Source organism: Xenopus tropicalis, chromosome 9 (assembly GCF_000004195.4).
Source record: "Xenopus tropicalis strain Nigerian chromosome 9, UCB_Xtro_10.0, whole genome shotgun sequence".
Lineage (NCBI taxonomy): Eukaryota > Metazoa > Chordata > Amphibia > Anura > Pipidae > Xenopus > Xenopus tropicalis.
The window spans coordinates 10,954,346-10,974,101 of NC_030685.2; the positions used below are offsets into that span (position 1 = coordinate 10,954,346).

Below are 19,756 nucleotides of genomic sequence, written 5' to 3' on the forward strand. Positions count from 1 at the left end.
TGTAACACGGTGGCTGCAAAAGCACCCAATACAGAACCTGTAATACATGCCAAAAGTACTTGTATTTATCACTGTTATTTGTATCAGATGTGTCAGCAATAGTGATGAGCGAATCTGTCCCTTTTTGCTTGAGTGGAAATTTTGCAAATCTTTAAAAAGATTAGCGAAACAGCGAAAAAATTTCAAAATGGCGAAAATGGTGCACGTCAAAAAAAGAAAAAAATTGCTCATCACTAGTTAGCAATGTATGACATGTATGACATCCTGATCCTGTTTAACAATCACTAATGCTATTTTTATTTAAATGTCCTTTCCTTCATCTCTACTTTCTTCTGTTGTACCAGGATGTGGGTGATCTGTAGAAGCACATGATTATATACTAGAGAGCAGGTTTTGTATTCTTACATATTCATACACATATTGCTGTTCACTGCATTTGCAGTTTATCCGCACTTTAATTTTATTGTTTCTTTTCCCTCCTTTTGTAAAATATCAAATTATTTGCACCATTAGGTCAATGGGCCTAAGCATGGTATCAACCAGTGATGAGCGAATATTTTCACCAGGCATGGATTCACAGCCAAATTCAGCAATTTGCCATTGGTGAATATTTTCGCGAAACGGATGCAAAGTTTTGCTGCCAAAAATTAGTGGTTGTGTCAAAAAAGGGCGTGGTCACATAAAAAAAGGGTTGTGTCTCGCAGTAGCCACTTTTCTTGATATTTTTCTGTTTTGGGAATTTTTCAGCAGTTTTACACATTTTTCGGTGAAATGGGACAGATAAGTGCCAACCTTTTTTTTGAAAATTAGATATTTTACCTTTGGTAGTTTCTGTATTTTGGTCTTTCCCATCATCATCTTTATCATCATCATCAACCTTGTTCACATTATCAAAGTTGTCTGAGTAAAATTTTGGGAGAATAACAAAATTAAAACATTACAATTTCATTAGCACCATACTCAGTTTAAAATAATACATTCTGTTTGATAAAGAATGTTGACATTTTTGGCCCATTATGATACCTTGCCTATGTGCTTTTCAATGTTGTTTAATTTTCTATTGTGTATTGGTTGAAGGCAAGCCACCAAGAAGGAGTTTAATGTGGCAGTAAGGTGAATTAAAGCTGCTAATGAGGACTGTCTCAATGAGATAAGTATAGCCTGGACACATTTTCCCGAATGTCTAACATTTACTAAAAAAATTAGATAGGAAAAGTTGACTTTTTCAAATTGTCGCTGCAAAAACCAGCATCAAAAATCCCAAAATTTGACTGAAATTGGAAATCTGGGCAGCAAACTGGAAAATGAGATTCAATATTAGTTATGTTGAAACAACATAAATCGGGGTTATACACTTAATGGTAGTGTGTTGGGGGTAGGAAGGATATGGGGATTTTTGTGTATAAGATACTGTGTAACACTAGGCTGAGTCAGACAGTGGCTAGTAAAGCAAATTAAGTGCTGCCTTGCATAAAAAAGTGCATTAACTTGAGGGATAAAAAAATTATTTTATCTTTATAGATCCCTATTAGTCCTTAAGAAGGATATTAATGAACTGGAGACTCCAGCACGCAGTTAAAAGAGCAGCCCTCCACATCTCTGCAGAGGAAAGTACTTTAGTGGACCAGCCAGGCTAAAATTACTATGTAAGTGAGCTTCAACAAACTCTAAATATGCAATGTGTTGTTTTCTTCCTTCCTATCAAACAATTTCTGTTTAAATCTCTCATTATGATGTTGAGCTTGGGTGAAAGATCTATGTAACACGGTGGCTGCAAAAGCACCCAATACAGAACCTGTAATACATGCCAAAAGTACTTGTATTTATCACTGTTATTTGTATCAGATGTGTTAGCAATAGTGATGAGCGAATCTGTCCCTTTTTGCTTGAGTGGAAATTTTGCAAATCTTTGAAAAGATTAGCAAAATGGCGAAAATGGTGCAAGCCAAAAAAAATTGTTGCGCGCGTCAAAAAATGGCGCTAGTTAGCAATGATGTACATGTATGACATCCTGATCCTGTTTAACAATCACGAATGCTATTTTTATTTAAATTCTTTTACACTTTCCTGTATAGGCTGCCAATTAGGGTATGAAGTTAATGAAAAAAGCTGCTAGTTTGGGGCAAGTGACAATAATGGGGGATTTTAATTATCCGGATATTGACTGGAGCCATAGTACTGCCAGGACAGTAAATGGGAACAAGGTGATAAACGTGTTGCATGACAACTTTATGTCACAGGTTGTTGAGGAACCATGCTATATTGGATCTAGTGATCTCTAATGACCCAGAATGTATAGCAAATGAGCAAGTGGTTGAACCCCTGGGTAATAGTCACCATAATGTTATTATGTTGGGTTGAAAAACCCAACTTCACTTCAGCTTATTCTTCTGCTTTTTCTTCTTCTTCTTCTCAGCGCCCCCATTTCTAAACACTACTCCTCCTACAGTTTTAGGGGTACAACACCCAAACTCTCCACACTTCTTCGCCCTATAGCGGAGCAGGTTGCTTGTGCTTTTATAAGAGATCCCGCCCCCCATCTTTTTGTGGCACCGCTCTGAACCCCCCAATTTTCCCATTGACTTTTACAGGTAAGATTTTCAAACTGCTCCCACTCTTACAGCTTTGAAGCTACATACTTGAATAACATAATAATGGGGTCACCCAGAATGAAACAGCAACATTTGTTGGATGATTCCAAAGTGGGAGGGGCCAACAACAGTCAAATTTCACCCATTAACTTTTATGTGGAAATTGAAACTGCTGCCAATTTTACAGCTTTGAGGCTACACTCCCCAATAACCAAATCATGATACTCATACCTTTTCCAAGCAGCTTCAGAAATTGAGTGCAGGCAATCTCTCCTTTTCCAACGATTATGTTGAGTAAGATTTTACATTTTAAAATCCTGTCTTCGGTGTTTTTAAGAACAGCACAATCCTGCTGGTTTATAAGCTGTTTCGATTCTAGCTTCTCCAGCAAGGTTAGAAAGTTCTGCTGCAGTTCTGTTAATGATTCTTGTGAGTTTTGCAGTATGGAAAGAACCTTTTCAATCGAGGATAAGGACTGAGAATCATGTGATCTAAAAGATAAATTTTTAGGGTTTATAAAGGTTTATTTATGATCTTCTTATGGATTAACAACAAAATAATGGTTCAAGCATTGACCATTGAGGTCATATATATTTATCAGCAGAGAATGTCTTTTTTGTGAAATTAAAATATAGATAATGAAAGCACTAGAAGAACTTGTGTGAATATTCAGGTTTAAGATATTATCGGACCTAACCCCTATATGAAAACCAAAGATTGACCGTGCCACACTTTTCACACTTTTTTCATTCAATGGAAAAAGTGTAATAAATAGAAATGTGCATTTCTTCTTTCTGACAAAAATGTAACCAATCTGTATGTTTCTCAGCTGTGAATTTGCCAAAGTTTTAAATATTTTAATACATATACTCCTGTATGTCCTGTATGAATCTGCCCAATGTTTGAAATATTTTAATACATAGTCTCCTGTAGGCATAAACAGCATTTACATGGCAACTCACCAAGGATCTTGGTGAAAACGTTTAAGAAATCATTAAGATGGTAAACATCAATGTTTTAGTTTTAATCTACAACTTTTCCCAAGACTGTTTCCTAGATCTAAACTAACAGATCACTTGTTAGATGAATAAACAGCTTCAGCAAGATTCTTGATGTGCAGCTATCTATATAGACATGTTCTATTTCATACTTAGTGACTGTACATTAATTGGATAGCACCTGGACCGTGGGCTAGGGAGTGGTGTTAAGAAATATATGTGTGTGTGTCGATATTTTTTTATATATATCGTATGTCCAAGAAAGTCTTACCTTGATTCTGTAGAAATTTCCTTTTTTGAAGAATTTATCTGAGATGTCTTTGTTAGTCCATTATCATTATATTGATTTTGAGAACTTCCATTTGACTGGTAATATAAACACGGCTCCTGTATGCCAGATTCATGCTTGGAACTACCTTGAATCATATTTTCATAATCAGAAGACATTTCATTCTTTTCTAGTTCATGCTTATTTTCACTTGGGTGGTTGGGTTGTTTTCTATTTTCTTGGTTTAGCATAAATGAGTACTTCAGTCCCAGACTAATTTTATCCTCATGATATAACTGAATCCTCTCCTGAATCAGAGTGTTATTTACTTTTGTCTCAGCTCTGGTGTTTGGAACAAGAAACACATCTCCATCAGGAGTCATGGTAATCACACAGTGCTCTTCCTCTATTCCCGGCCCAGTTAACTGGAAATCTTGTGAAGAACCTGCACCTATTTTATTATGTTCTGTTAAATAATATAATAGGTAATCATTGGATTCTGGGTCAGAATTTAAGTTTACAAGACAACATTGCTCTTTGGCACACTTTATACCAGAAGCATCTACTGAAATGCCCATGCTTTCCAAATACTTTTGCATCAGTTTGGCATTTTCTTCTGTTTTCTTCAACTTTTCTTCCCAGCTTAAGTTCAGTTGTTTTAGAAGATTCTCTGATTCTTCTAGTTTTAATTGTAGCTCCTGAGATTGCTGACTTTTAGCATGCTTGAGTTGTTCCTTTAACTTTTGCACCTCTTCCTGTAATGTAGCAACAGCTTTACACTTGGTATCCTCATTCACCGTCGCTTGATTGACTATTTTCCTTGCGCTTTCTGCATATACCAAAGTAGAATGGGTCTCCCCATAATTATCTTCAGCAGGACTAATGGTGGCCAACATGACTGTTTTGCTGTTTCCTCCCAGGCTGTTTTTCAGAAGCCACGTGAGCACAGACTCTCTATAGCTCACATAACTGCTCGATCTTCTGCCCTTACATTCAGCCAAAGATGATATAATCCTGCCTAAGGATGTAAGAGATTTATTAATGTTGCCACTTTCTACCAATTGTTTCCCTTGAGCCCCTGATTTAGATGCCCTCTCACTACCAGCGAGATCCACCAGATTGAATTTGCTGTGAAGTTCTTTTGAGGTGCCAGACGCTTGGTTATGAAACATCTGAGTTATAGTGAGGGTAAAGATGGCATGTGAACGGCTACTTTCTTCATTCATTTTAGTTGCAGCTGTGGTCCTGCATTTATTTCCAGCTAAAAGCAGTAGTTTGATATCCTCCCATGTGCTAACAGCATGCTGGGACAATCCCTCTACATATGGTCCAAGAATATTATGCTCCCGAACACGGAGTTCTTTGTTGCCCTTTTTCAGCTCTAACAGATCCCTCACCTTTTCATTGTATATTTCCATATAAGAAAGTTCAACTCTTACGGTGCCTTCAGATTTTCTGTTCAGTAAGGCACGGCAGAATCTTGGGATCAAACCTGGTTCATCATCACTTCCCATCATGGAGTATGTTTTTCCTGAACCTGTTTGTCCATAGGCAAAAATGCAAACATTGTATCCTTGGTAAATATTCTCTATAGTTCCTTCCGCAAGTGTTTTAAACACTTCCTCCTGCCCTGCATAAGTATCAGGGTCTGAATCATCTGCTGACCAGAAGCAATGATCAAAGGTGAATTCTTTAGGTGCTTTTTGTACTTCACCTGGACTGACAGTAGCATTGCTCTGCAGAATTGTCTTATTTCCACTCATAGAAATAACACCAACTGAATGTTGCTTCTTCTCTCTTTGGTTCATTGGCCGAACCCTAACAGCCACTCTTACGTTGCTCATTTCCGACATTTTTGTGCTGTGCTTATATGCTGAAATTTTTTTACCTAGGAGGTTATTCCAGGTTTTTATTTATTCCAGAGTTTCCGTTAACACCTTCTATTACTTTGAGCTGGGAAAAAAAAACAGAATAACTTAAAAAACTAATTAGAAAAACTTGATGTGAAAAGTCAAAGCTGAGTCTTTTAAAAAGCAACTTCTCCTATATTATTCTACCTTCTTCTTGTTATAGAATCTTAATTGACCACAGCACTAAGTTTCCTGAATCTATCCAATTGATTTTCAGTAAAACTAACATACACCCAAACACTAATAATCCTAGCTGTTTCACAATTACCTCCAGGGTCCTACCCTACTCTAATGTTAAAATGCCTGGTTGTACTGTTTGTAAGGAGCCTAGAGGCTGTGTAACTGTAGCAAAAATACTAAATCTAGACATCAACTGCATGTTTAACAAAAGATTTTATAACAAAAGGGAGATCAGCGTGGAAAGCACCAGTGGGGATGGGGTTTGGGTTGGTGGGGCCTACAGGTTTTTTTCCCTGTGCCCTGCCAGCCCAGTTCGACCCTGTCTAGGAGTGTCAGTCAGACTGGATTAGCCAGCAAGAACAATTCTCTGCTCCATCAAGGCAGATCATTGTGGGGTTAGTAATCACCATCTGACACCCAATGGGATGAAAGGCCCAAAGTAGAAAGAAATCCAGGTTAGTTATTTTATCTCTGGGAAGCATGAAAAGATCTAGGACACTGAGATATTACACCCGCTGAGCTCAGCAAGTAGTGGTGACTCTGTTAATTGCAGCTTCTCTAAAATGAAAGCACTTCGATGTCATATTGAAACTGTTTTCCTTAATTAACTCTGCACTTGCAAAGTGGCCCCTAATTGGGAGCGTGAAAAACATGGCCCATTTGTGAAGAGTGCTGGGACCAGCAAAAAGAAACAGCTGTTCAAAAATCAAGGAAGTATATGTTTTGTCCCATCCTCCTGTAAATGGGGGTCTCTATTCTAATCTTGTCCATAGTATTTTTCACTGAAAGGGTCAGTGAAATATGATGCCTTTTTCTGACTTTCCACCATTGTTTTTATATATGGAAATAAAAAGAGAAGAATGGATAAGTATTTTGATTTTGTGAAAACATTTACCCACTTTCCATTTTCCTTACTTGCCTTTTCAGTCTTATACAATCTTTATTTTTTCCAGGCCTAATTCAACAATCTTTCTTTGCTACTGTTCTAAGTTTAGTTCTCACATTAAGAGATACAGCATTCTGCATTTACCAAGAGTGGGCAATGTGCGAAAAGGTGCAAATCTGCATATATAAAGCACTTTCATCTTCCAGGCCATTAAAAGGAATGAAAGTCATTTACCCAAGTTAGTACCCCAAGAGATGACTCCTTGCCACCTTCTTAACAACATGTCTGCACCCCCTAATACAGACCTGTTTGCCCTACCCGAGATAAATGAGAAAAAAATCATAATTTCAACATAATATTCCAGGGGACCACAAAAAAATAAGTAAAATTCAGGAAAATGTAAAATAAGGGAAATGTGCTCAGGCCACTTAAATGTCAACTTTTCAAAGGAAATACTGCATCTCACTGACATAGTTGCACCCCTTAACACTGGCTTAAAAATGTACCCCCATGGTAATGTGTACAAAGGATATCTATAGAAGGCTATACTGTAGTTGGCCATGTGAATTACAGGGCCGGAACTAGGGGTAAGCAGGCATGTGCCTAGGGAGCAACCATGGGGGGCACTAGGTACCTCTTCCTTTACCTACCCCCAGTCTGGGCCCTCATTCCACTCTGCCACTAGTCAGTGCCACTCCAGTGCACACCCCCCATTCCCTCCAGCATCCTGGTGATGCTGCGGGGGAGGGGGAGTGTGCCAGGTTGCCGGCTAGGTTGCATAGGGCAGTGAATTACACAGTAAGCCAGCATCTACACTACGGATGTACCCCCCATGGTTGTGCCTAGGGCACGTACCTTTTTCTTCGCCTACCCCCAGTCTGGGCCCTCATTCTCTACTGCCACTTGTCAGTGCCACTCCAGCGCCAGGTTGCCGGCCAGGTTGCCTAGGGCAGTGAATTACACATTTCAGGATTCAGCCGAGAAAGATTAGGCCAAATCCTAATTTGCATATGCAAACTAAGATAAGGAAGGGTTAAAGAGAACCACACGTCCAACAACAGTGAAAAATTTTCAACTTCCATGTTTATAGTACAAAAAGTCAAATCATGTGATTTTAAGGACTCAGACTTGGTTCAGCAAGAGGTATGGATTCAGTCGAATCCTGCTGAAAAAGGTCGACTCTTAGCCGAATTCTGAACCGAATCCTGGATTTGGTGCATCTCTAATCTACACACTGTACTGATCTGTAGCTGTAATGGAGGACATCACTACACTCGCAGGGACAGAGTTTATTTGAAGGGAAAATGGCGATGTCACTGTTTCTAAGATGGCACCTGAGGGACACTGGGTGCAACAACCAAAGTGTCTTAACACTAAAAGTAAGTGGTTTTTGATGGGATAAAAATGCAGCGTTTTGCTGGGGAAAAGTGTGAAAAATAATTTTATAAATAAAAATATACATACAAATCTGAAATATTGCTATTAAGGCAGTGACACTGATATAGTGATAGTGAGAGTAGAACTGGCAAATAAAAGCTCTTGCTTTAGACATACTGGTATTTTCCATTCCTGGCCATTGTGAGACAGTACTAAGGGGGTGCGTCTCTCTTTGGCTTTTGACCCTTTTGTAACTAAAGCATTAACCCACCAAATGGCAGTTGCATTTTCCCTATAGAACAGATGGAAACCTTGAAATGTAGAATGCCAGCTCTTATGGCCTGAGTGCCAAAATTCTAAAGCGGGTAAGCTGTTATAGCTGCCCCTCTCCGCTATGCCTGTGTACAACCCTGATGTTGCTGGACTACAGCTCCCAGCATGCTTCACCCTTCATTATATGTTACATTACTCTGGATTTGTAGTCCAGCAACAGCAGCGCTGTGCAGCAGGGTTTAGTGTCCCTTTAAGCACAGTTTCCCAGCACTGAACAAGTCTGTCCCTTTATCCCCATGTCTGATTCCTGTGCCATATAATGACGGGAAAATGACATCATTATCTCTATATGTAAGGTACCAGCAAGGGGCCTGACACAGTGCTGGGAATCAGCATTCTCATTGGCCACTTCTCTTGCACTTATAATGAGGTTTTTGGTAATTTTTTTTGCATCTATAATGACGTTTTTCGACAGCTTCTATAGCAAAACTAGGGGATGAAGTGGAACAGCGAAATGATTGGGTTTACAAACCCTTTAAACTCGCAGCTCTCACACTACAGTATATCACTCACAGGACAGAGTTCAGAGAGAAACAGAGAGGGAGCACGTAGGTGTGAGACACAGAACGATCAGGCTGATAGGGAATAGCTGCCCTTTCACTGCCCACTGATCTCCTGCAGCACAGTCACATAGGGAAATATATTGTTTCTGTAGGATTTACCAACCTACTGTAACACTGTCTGTCTGTCTATCAATCTATCTGTCTGTAGCTGCCAGATTCCCCCTTACCATTCAGTATATAATATATAAGAAACCCTTACCAATGACAGATGCAGACTCGCGGTGTCCCTGTTTCCTATCAGGGCAGTTCCCAGGCAGCTAGAAGTGCCCCCATAGCTGATCTGCCGGAGGATTTCCAGGTGTGGCAGCATTCAGTATCCAGCCATACTGCCCCTTCTAACTGGGATTTTACATTACTGTTCCTCCAGTTATACAGTTATATATATACAGTTATATCCGGTTATACACACATACTGTAATCCCCCACCCAGTCAGTAATAAACTGCACTTACAGAAATTCTATTTTCACTTTCACATTCCCGGGCTGCTCTTACTAACAGGAACGGATATGCTGCAGGCAGGATACAGGGAACACAATCAAATACATTGGATACACTATTAGAGAAATATTTTGCTGCAGAAGTCATAGCATTTACTTAACTTAAAGGAAAACTATACCCCCAGAATGAATACTTAACCAAGAGGTAGTTTATACCATATTAACTGACCTATTTAAGAATCTCGCCAAACTGGAAACTATATATAACACTATTATGACTTAGATTAGGCAAATCGAGGCTAGTAGCGTAGTGTAGAGCATGTGTTACATGTGACCCTTAATTCTTAGGCACGAGCCTTCGCTAAGTGGGAGATTTACTATGGAGCTGAGGGTGTAGTTGAACTACAATGTGCTGAGGTTGTATGGTGCAGATAGTATAAATGGACGCCAGAGGATTCTTATGGTGAACTATAATACAGATTTATTGTCCAAGAGATCAGGGTAATCATATACTCACAAGCAGTTGATATAGAATGTCACAGTGGTTAGTAGTAGTTGTGACCCATAGAGACAGTGCAGCACACAATGGAGATATGTAGCCGGGAGTCCCAAGATGGATGCCCTTTACTGGAACGGATCCCTACAGCCAACGGTGGTTCAGGGGTTAATACTAGCCTGAATCCAAAGTCTTAACTTTGGTCCCTACAGCAAGGCAGACAGAGCCTGGGGTAGGCTAAACCCTTAATGTCTCCTATGTTGGAGCTACAGCTGCTTGTTCTAGCTAGATCTGACTATGCTCACTCTCCTAGAGGGTGCTATTAAATATTCTGCTGTGCTTACTTATCCTCGTTCAAGGGGCCCTGTCCCCGACTTTCACTAGAGGTAGAAGGCCCTCTAGGGTACAAATGGCTTCTGGGGCCTACAGTCTGCTCCCAGGCTCAGATGGAGCTCTGCTTGGGACACAGCATGCAGCCAAAAGAGGAAGCCACTCCTCCTTGCTAGACACTATATCAGTCTGCAGGGGGAGTGGTCAACCTGTATAAACCTATAGGGAATACAGTTACATAACTGAAACCTGAATATAAGGGCTCAGCCCAATAACAGTAAAGATTGTGAAGAGGTAGGGGATAAAGCCATAGGGAGCTTAACCCTATGGGTCCCTACATATATATCAGTAAATATTGCCCTTTTACATCTTTTTCCCTTGAGTGATGGGCTTCCTCAGAGATCAGCTGACAGGAAGTGATGCAGCTCTAACTGTAACAGGAAGTAGTGTGGGAGCAAAAGACAGCACTTTGTCCATTCATTGGCTGATGTGGCCTAACCTGTGGCTATACACTTTAAGATACGCTAATTTGGTGAGTTCTAATGAGGTAGTTTATATCATATTAAAGGGTAGTGCAATAAAACGATAAAATTTTACCGCATCTTAATTTTCGCGACTTTTCGCACGATTCACTATAAGCATACATGCGCTATTTTACGCGCAATATTGCATGCGTTATTTAACTCGCAAAGACTATTTCCATGCGGTATTTGACGGTACCTGCGCTAAATAACACACGCGTTTAGTCGCCGCTTATAAATAGTAGCATATAAACAGTGTATATAAGTTGTCGCCGCTTATAAATAGTGTATATAAATGGTAGCATATAAATAGTAGATGCTTAGAAATAGTAGCCGCTAGTGATGAGCAAATGAGTTCTGGTTATATTTGGTGAAAAATTAGCAAATCTTTCGAAAGATCCACAAAACAGCAAAAATATTGTGCAGGCAAAAAAATTGTTGCCCGCGACTATTATCTTTTGACGCCTGTGTCAATTTTTGGACGTGCGGTGTATTTTTGCGTGGTGAATTTTTTCATGCGTTTTGCCATTGGCAGATTGTTTTGCGAAACGCATGAAAAAATTCGCCGCAGGTCCAAAAATTTGCCGCGAATCCATGCCTGGCGAAACATTTCATCACTTGTAGCCGCATATAAATAGTTGTGCGAATAAATGCACACCATGTTAGCCATACTCGCCAATACTTGCGGAAAATTACTGTATTAAAAATGAACATTTTGCTGCAAACTGGCGGCTGCGTCACTCTGGGGGAAACACAGACTTGAATAAATAACACTGTAAGTCCATATTTTATTGCCAAAAGTTCATTTACTGTACTTTTCTATAATTATCGCCTGCCTGAAATAGGTGTTAATTTTCGCATAGCCGAATGCGATATCTTGCGCGCCTAAGTGATTGTGAATCACGCGTTAGTATTCTTTTCAGTGCGCTATTTAACGCATGTGGTCGCACGAAAAATAACGCATGCGATATGGCGACTTAACGCATGCGATAATATTCGCGCGCTAATAATATTCGAGCGCTAATTATCGCAACTAATTATTGCGAGGAGAAAGGTTTCAGTTTAAAAAAGTAGGAATAGGGGCTAGAAATCTACTGATACTTATACATTTTACATTGACATAAAAAAAATCAGTGTTTAAAGAAATAAAATTACAATGTACTGTTGCACTGGTAAAATTTAGCCCTTATCATTTTTTTAACTTAAATGGCTGCCCCCGGGACTACACAGCTGTTACTTATATAAACTATAATTTATAATGTATTTCTTTTACCAGTGCATTATAGATTTTAATCACTTTAAAATACTTTCATTTTTTTTGGTGTTACTGTTCCTTTAAAAGTTGATGTTATCACCCATTTTATCTGTCGGTGCCTCATGTTGACATATTTTTAAATATTCATCGGATATGCAGCATGGAAGCCACTTTGTATACATTAATGTAATAAATAAAATAAGTTTGGGACCTATTAATACATCTTCAGAGTAGTAAGACTGATTTTGCCCATTCAAAAATACACAATGTCTGACACCAATTTGAGGGCTTTTTCCGAATCTGTTTATCGAGAACCTTCACATCAACTTCAGCCAAAGTAATAAGTTTGGATTGGCTAGTCCAGGCCTTGCAAAAATCCAATTATATCCTAGTAATGAATGAAGAATTCAAAAGAAGACATTCTTGCTATATTACTATTGTGCCATGACGGTCTTGTACCTCTATGTAAGACTAGGGGGCCCATTCATCAATGTACGAATCCGAATCCCGAAATACGATAATTTCTGATGATCAAAAATGTCACGAAAATTCTTTCGGATCGTAAGTAAGAAATTTTTGTATTGCAACGATCATAAACATATTGGTGATACGAAAGTCACAAAATTTTTGTATCCCAGCGATCGTAAGCTGTGCGAAACCCTTCCTGATTTTAAAACTTCAATGCATGCTTTGGGAAGCTCCAACCTGGCCAAAAGAAAGTCACGATACCGAAGCTTGAATGAATTCCGAAACTTTTGTACTTGTTGCGACAAACACAATTTTGTCGAACAAAGTACGAAAAAGTCACGGAAATTAACAAAAAAATCGCAGGAAATACACACAGTTCTTAAAGTTAGAAAAAATACATTTTTTTTCTAATCGTAACCAATCGTACATTGATAAATGAGCCCCTATTTGTAACAAAAATTAGAAATAGCAGTCATAGACAAAGAATGTATTAAGAATGTAAAAAGACACTAAAATACAATAAAATATGAGTTTTCATTCACTTTATTTCACAGCAGCATACATTTTGTTCTGGTTGTTGTCAGGCACTTTTGACAAGCAATAACAGCCTCAAATACACAATAAATAAAAAATAAATACAATGCTTATTTGATCTCTACTTAATATGCAGGGTTTGTTCAGTCTTTATACAAGCCCCCATCTACTGGACAAGGTTCACATTAACAAGTAGTCTCTTGAGGCACCAAGCCTTTACCTCTCAGATCTGAATTTCAGTCCTCAGTCACAATTCCATTCCCCTCGAGCAGGGACCCCCAACTTTTTATACCCATGAGCCACATTTAAAAGGAAGAAGTGTTGGGGGTGGAAATAAGAGCTATAATTGGCTACTTTATTGCCCCATATGTGGACTGGCAGCCTACAGAAGGCTCTGTTTGGCATTATACTTAGTTTTATTCAACCAAAACTTGCCTCCTTACCAGGCACTTACTTTGAGGGCAAGGGGAGCAACATCGAAGGGGTTGGTGAGCAACATGTTTCTCACGAGCCACTGGTTGGGGATCACTGCCCTAGAGCATCTCCTTCTTTTACTCCATAGATACAGTCTGCTGATTAGCAATGCCAGGCAAAGTAGCATCTTTTCTCTCTCAATCCTAGGGAAGAACCATTAGGCATATTTCTGTTGCTACAAAATTCTCTAGTTGTGTTGATATAATAAATATTACTTTTTTCTACTTTCTTTACAATAATGCTCATAGTAACAGCTGTCTCACTTTGTAAGATGGCAAAGAAGCAGGCATGAAACTCAGCAGCATCCTGGTTTATATTGGAAAAACTGGTGACTGAGTAATTTCTTACATATTGTGCTTTAGGAATTATTTGATTTCATACCAAAGGCAGTGTTGAGGCATCTTTCTGCCTGTGCTTTAGTTATTGTATTCCATTCCTCAGGATAGTCAGCAGGTTGGGCTTTATATTCTTCTGCAAATTGATCATTAAATTCTTTAAGAACATATTTCCAATAATCAGAGGCCTCAATACTTGGGTCGGGGAGAATGTCCCAATCTGGGTAAACTGCCCTGTATTCTTTATAGGGATGAGAAGAGTCATTTAAATGTATAAATGATTTATTGCCAGATACATTAATGGTGCAGATATCATGGCAAAGAGTCTGTGTGAAAAAGGATCTGTATCTTCCCAGTCCTGTAGGTCGGTGAATAGACGCAAAGTGATTTTTATGATCATCTCCACCGGCCTCACAGGGAACTCTACAGAATGGGCATTGCTTCCCACATCCAAAAACTCTCTTAAACAATTCATCAACTGGTTTTACCACAACATTTGAAAGAATTGTTTCCTTGTTCACTGATTTCAACTCGGACATGATTTCTGCTTCAGTGTCACTAAGGGATTTCTCAAGATTTTCAACAAATTCTTTAATATTTGCCTCATCTTTCAGACAAAATACATTCATATCATCTGATATTGCCAGATCATTTCTCAGCACTTCCTTAAGCTGTAGAAGGAAATCAGACATTTTCTGAAACTGAAGGGTCCTTGGCTCATTTAGGAATCCCGTTATCTTTTTTGTGATGTTAGAAAGAATAATAGATTGCAGATGGTGGAAGTCACATTTTTCTAAAATACAGTTATGTATCCACTTTTTGACAAATGTTTCATAATCATCGATGTATTCTAAGTAGTCGGAGAAATTACTCTTTTCTAGAAGATGTTTCATCACATTGAATTGGAAGTATCCTCTTGTGCTGTACTGATTGGATTCATTGTTGTCTAGAATGTGATCTACTATTTCCAATCCAAGTTTTCTGTTTACCTGCTCAATCAGAGCTGGTTTTAACCACAACTCACACAAATGTTTGGCTCGCTCCCAGATTCCATCTTTCTCCAGAAATAGATATCTAAAACTGTTACAATATTTAGGCTTCATCTCCCCAAGACAAATCAGGGGATCATTCTTCCTGACAAAATCCTTATGCATCTGTTGGAAATCACCAAGCGCATTACCCAAAATAAAGAGTTTCAGATCCAACACTATGTCCGAAGTAATCCGAAGATTGTTGTTTTCATCACATGCTGAATTAATCAAATTTAGTAGTTCCAACCCATATGTTTCATTATAGTCAGACTTGGAACTTAATTTATCTTTTATATACTCAGAACATGTGTCTGAAAGGGACTTAAAAAATACTTCTAGTTTGTCAGGGCCAAAATCACTACCCAGAAAAGACAATTTATTCTTATATTTTTTAAATAGATATTTTCCCATACTTTCATGTATATGGAGCTTTTCCTGCTTTGGAAGTTGATTTATGTTGTTTAGTCTTTGATTGACAGCTGAACCTTTTGATGCCATATCTTTTTTGAGTGATGTAAGAAAATCAAGTTCAATGTTGGGTTCCGGAAGGGCAGTGATATTTAACTTTGATATAGTTACTGCCCACATTAACTCAAATTCTTCTTCAAGTGTTTTTTCATCAGGTTTATATTTTTGTTCCCTGCACTTCATCACAAGGCTGGTGACCTTTTTATCAATAACTTCTTTGTATTCACTGATAACTTTTTTTACCTTTAAATTCTCCTTTTGGATACGCATTGCCTCATCACATTTGCTAAGAGATGATGCTTCCAGCTTCTTTCTAAGGCAACTTACGCTAGTTAGAAATTCAGCTTTGTACCTCTCTACTAGACTGGCCTCATTGTTCTCACTTGAAAAATATTTCTCTAAAACCTTCTTCATGCTCTCCTCCTCCTCATTGAGAATAGAATATGCTGCATTTTTACATTTTGCCCTTTCACTATCTACCGTCTGTTCATTTTGATTCTTGATGACTGTTTCAGTCTCTGCTAGCCATTTATGCATTGCCTTAGTGAACTTCCACTCCAGTTCTGAGTATTTCTTAGCCAGTTGGTTGTAGGCATTTGCTACTAGGCTGTTTCTAAAGCTGAAGATGAAGTTTTCATATTTCACAGCATTCCATAGACTTTCTATCCATTCAATAAAGTCACCAATTCTGTGTCCCTTGTTTTTCATACGCTTAATTAAATGTTGTTTAAGTTTATAGATGGTCTCACTGTAAGCAATGTTTATAGATGCCATTGGTGGGACTCCATTCCATAGACCAGGAATGTAGCAATTGTCTTTCTCTGGATCATACATCATGATATCAGAAAAAGCTGTAAATTCAGTTTTCTTCTCCATATTTGCTGCAGCTTTGGTCATTTCATTCAGATGCTTCAAAAGTTTCACCCTGCCCCGCCTGTTGTTTTCATGAGCAGAAACATCACTTACATTCTGGTGTACAAACTGGCAGTTGGGTTTTCTTCCAATCTCTTTCATTCTAAGGAAGGCATGGACCACTATCTGCAAAATATCCTTCATCTCAGTTGTATTCTCCATGGCCATGTTTACAATTGTGATGTCACTCAAACCAACAACCAGTGTTGCAAGTTCATTGTCATGTTCATAGCTGTCCTTCAAAGAGGCCAGTTCAGGAGCTTTCAAGCCTTCAGTATCAATCACCAGAATAAACTCACAGCCCAGCTCCTGCTGGGAATTTTCTCTCACTTTCATTATTGTCATAAAAGCTCCTCGTGTGCATCGTCCACTAGAGACTGGGAACTGCAGCCCAAACATTGTGTTTAGAAGGGTGGATTTCCCTGTGCTCTGCACCCCCAGTACAGTGATTACCCCCATTCTGCTGCATTTTCCTGTTTTATTGTCCAGCTCAGTCAGTACATCCTGCAGCCACTGCATTGGGATATTAGAAGCATCTCCATCTATCAGCTCCAGTGGGAATCCACCCAGTAAGAGATCGGCAGCAAATGCTGGTAGTTGAGTAAATTCTCTTTTTCTTGCATTTTCCTCTTTGAGCATAAAATATTCTGCCTCATAAAACTGGCCTAATTCTCTCAGGAAATGTTCAATCCCAAGGGAACTTTTTGATAGTTTCTGATCAAGCCCAGACAGCTCATTCATACGGGAACTGTTTGATTTCTCTTTATACTCATCTTGTAAAGCAGAAAGGTTCTTCCTGGCAGCCGAATCAAGATAAAATCGAAGCCATTTTAAAAAATAACTAATTTCTGTGTAGTTCTTTTTCACAACTGAATGAATAAATTTACTAATGCTATTTGGAATCTCATAATTAAACTGATTCTTCCGTATTTCTGTACATTGCTTTTGTAATTCCAATTTGTAACTCTCTGTACGTTTATCACCTTGTTTTTTCATTTGACACATTTCTTTTTCCAGTTCAGCCTTTTTCCACAAATGTCCCTGCAGCCTCATTGTATCCTTTTTGTACTCAGCAACATCTTTTATCTCATCTGCTATTGCTTTGGCATCTGCCTTTGCATTCTGACATTCTATCACATTCTCATCAACAGAGATTCCTAGTTTGGTGGCAATTTCTGCCATATCTTCCAGGCTCAGGACACGGCATCCTTTCTTAATAAAATCTGTAGCAGCTGCTCGAATTCTCTTTGCTACTGTTGCTCCATTAGCATTGCTACCAAACTGAATTACAGTCAAATTTGTGTATTTGTCTTTGTTGATTTTCCTGCTTCCCTTGACAATAATGACAAAGTTTGTCTGGGAGTTTTCATACTGGGATAAAAAGTCAAACAGATTCTTATTAATATCCTGAACAAAAATAAACACAGTAGATGAAATCTGAGTTAGAAATGCAAACTCATTCAAGCTGTCTTCCAGGTTTCCATGAAGGTTTGCAAATGCAACTGGCTCTGGGAAAATATCCGAATTACCAGCTGGAAAATACCAGGATATTTCTACAAGACCTTCAGAGATTTCCCTTGTGACATCAGCTCCTTCCATATCACTGTGGACAAAGAAGTCTTGGGTTTGCTGAACTGGGCTGAGAACCTGATTCAGGATGGTAGATTTAGATAATTTACTTTCCCCCAATCTAACAAAACTGAATGTTGGCATAGATATCTGAACAAGATTCTCTTGCATGAATCCCTTTGTTTCTGCCAGTGACTGAGGCCTCCAACTTTTTACAATATCTCTCATTCCCCAAAGCATGAAGGTACAGCCTGACCCATCAACAGCAGGGAGCAGCAAAGGGACAGCAAATTGGCACATAGACATTTTCAGTATAATCTCCTGCTGCAGAAAATGGTCACAGCAATGCAGGACAAGGCACAGAACATCTAGGGGGTGAACAGAATTAGGAAAGTCACAAGTTATATCATCTTGATCATCCTGAGAATCTTCACTCTCGTTCTCACTTGATGTAATTATGCTTCTGGCTGATCCATTTAATGCAATTATTTTATGTATAAAATTCCACGCTGCAGACTCTATTTGCCAGTTCTTCATATCCTGTAAACATTTTTGATCAATCTGAAGAATGTCTTGTAAGGTTAACTTTTTTGCTTCACATGGATCCATGTTCATCTTCTTCAGTAGCTTTCTATACAAGGTTTTCTTGTCTGCAGAAAAAAAATAAAGTTCCAATTGAGATGCACTCCATAAAACAATACTACGTGCCGATTTGCCAATACACCATGTATTCATGTTCATATACATACAGAATTTATTTTATATTTATATATATTTTAATATTTCAGTCACATCCTGAGACTTTCATTAGGTTAAAACAGTCTGTACAGCTTCATCTGATTGACCTACATGTTTTATTAAGCATCACAAGAGCTGAATAAATAAATTAGATAATCACAAGTTATAGCCTCTTGATCATCCTGAGATCAAAGTCAAATAAATATGTTTCAAACGTCTGGTTCCACCTGCACAAACTAAGATCAGAAATACATGTACAAGCAAAGATGGCAGAATTCTCATGAAAGTATTCTTTTGCAAAGTGAGATCAGGAACATTTTGTTTTCCGTTAGTTGCCTAAGCATGGATATTCGAAGGTAGATACATTTTCCCCAGTCATTGTTAAGTGAACCTTACATTTACTGGTCATTAGTGTTTTTGTGGGAACTTCATTCAACCACATCAATACATTTGTTTAACTCTTATTCCCTTATTCCAACATATGGTGATTAGTAACATCATAAACAAGCAAACACTGCTTTAACGCAGATATCAGAGAAAATTCAGTTACAAAAAATAATCTGTAACCTAACAGTGACTAATTGAGTGGAACTGCAGTCCACCCCCAGGCACATTTGTCTGGTTTCATAGGAACTAGTTACTAGTGATGAGCAAATCTGTCCCGTTTCAATTCGCCATAAAAGTTGCGAAATAGCAAGAAAATTTGCGAAACGTATTTGTCGCACAATTTTTTTTTGTCGCCCGCATCTTTTTTTTGTCGCCCACACTTTTTTTTACGTGACCACACCCATGCCCTTTTTGACATCCAATTTGATGTCCAATTTGATGTGCAACAGAAAAATTTTCGCACACCAAATTTTTCTGTGGCGAATTTTCACAGAAGTTTCGCAAAAAAATTTGCTCATCACTTCTATTAACTTATTTATTTATTTTCCCAATTTATTAACACATTACAGTTACACAACATGCCAAGTTTATTATTTCAGGGCTACTCTTTTACCAGAAAGTGCTGGGAATATTTTATTAATGGCTATATCCATTTGGTTTGTATCCACTATTTAAAATTTATTGAATAAAGTGT

General features: G+C 38.4%; 1 protein-coding gene and 1 pseudogene across 1 annotated transcript; both read right to left on the reverse strand.

Annotated features, from left to right (window-relative positions):
• Positions 1-3,856: 3,856 nt before the first annotated feature.
• Positions 3,857-5,804, reverse strand: LOC100491175 (annotated as a pseudogene).
• Positions 5,805-13,141: 7,337 nt separating this feature from the next.
• On the reverse strand, positions 13,142-18,580 carry LOC116407740 (up-regulator of cell proliferation-like). Its single transcript, XM_031893662.1, has one exon. It carries the CDS (start codon positions 18,550-18,552, stop codon positions 13,981-13,983), a length of 4,572 nt encoding a protein of 1,523 aa, XP_031749522.1. The 5' UTR covers positions 18,553-18,580; the 3' UTR covers positions 13,142-13,980.
• Positions 18,581-19,756: the final 1,176 nt, after the last annotated feature.

Excerpts from the sequence above, each read along its gene's own strand:
- LOC116407740 (XM_031893662.1), bottom strand. The coding sequence starts at position 18,552 with ATGAACATGGATCCATGTGAAGCAAAAAAGTTAACCTTACAAGACATT.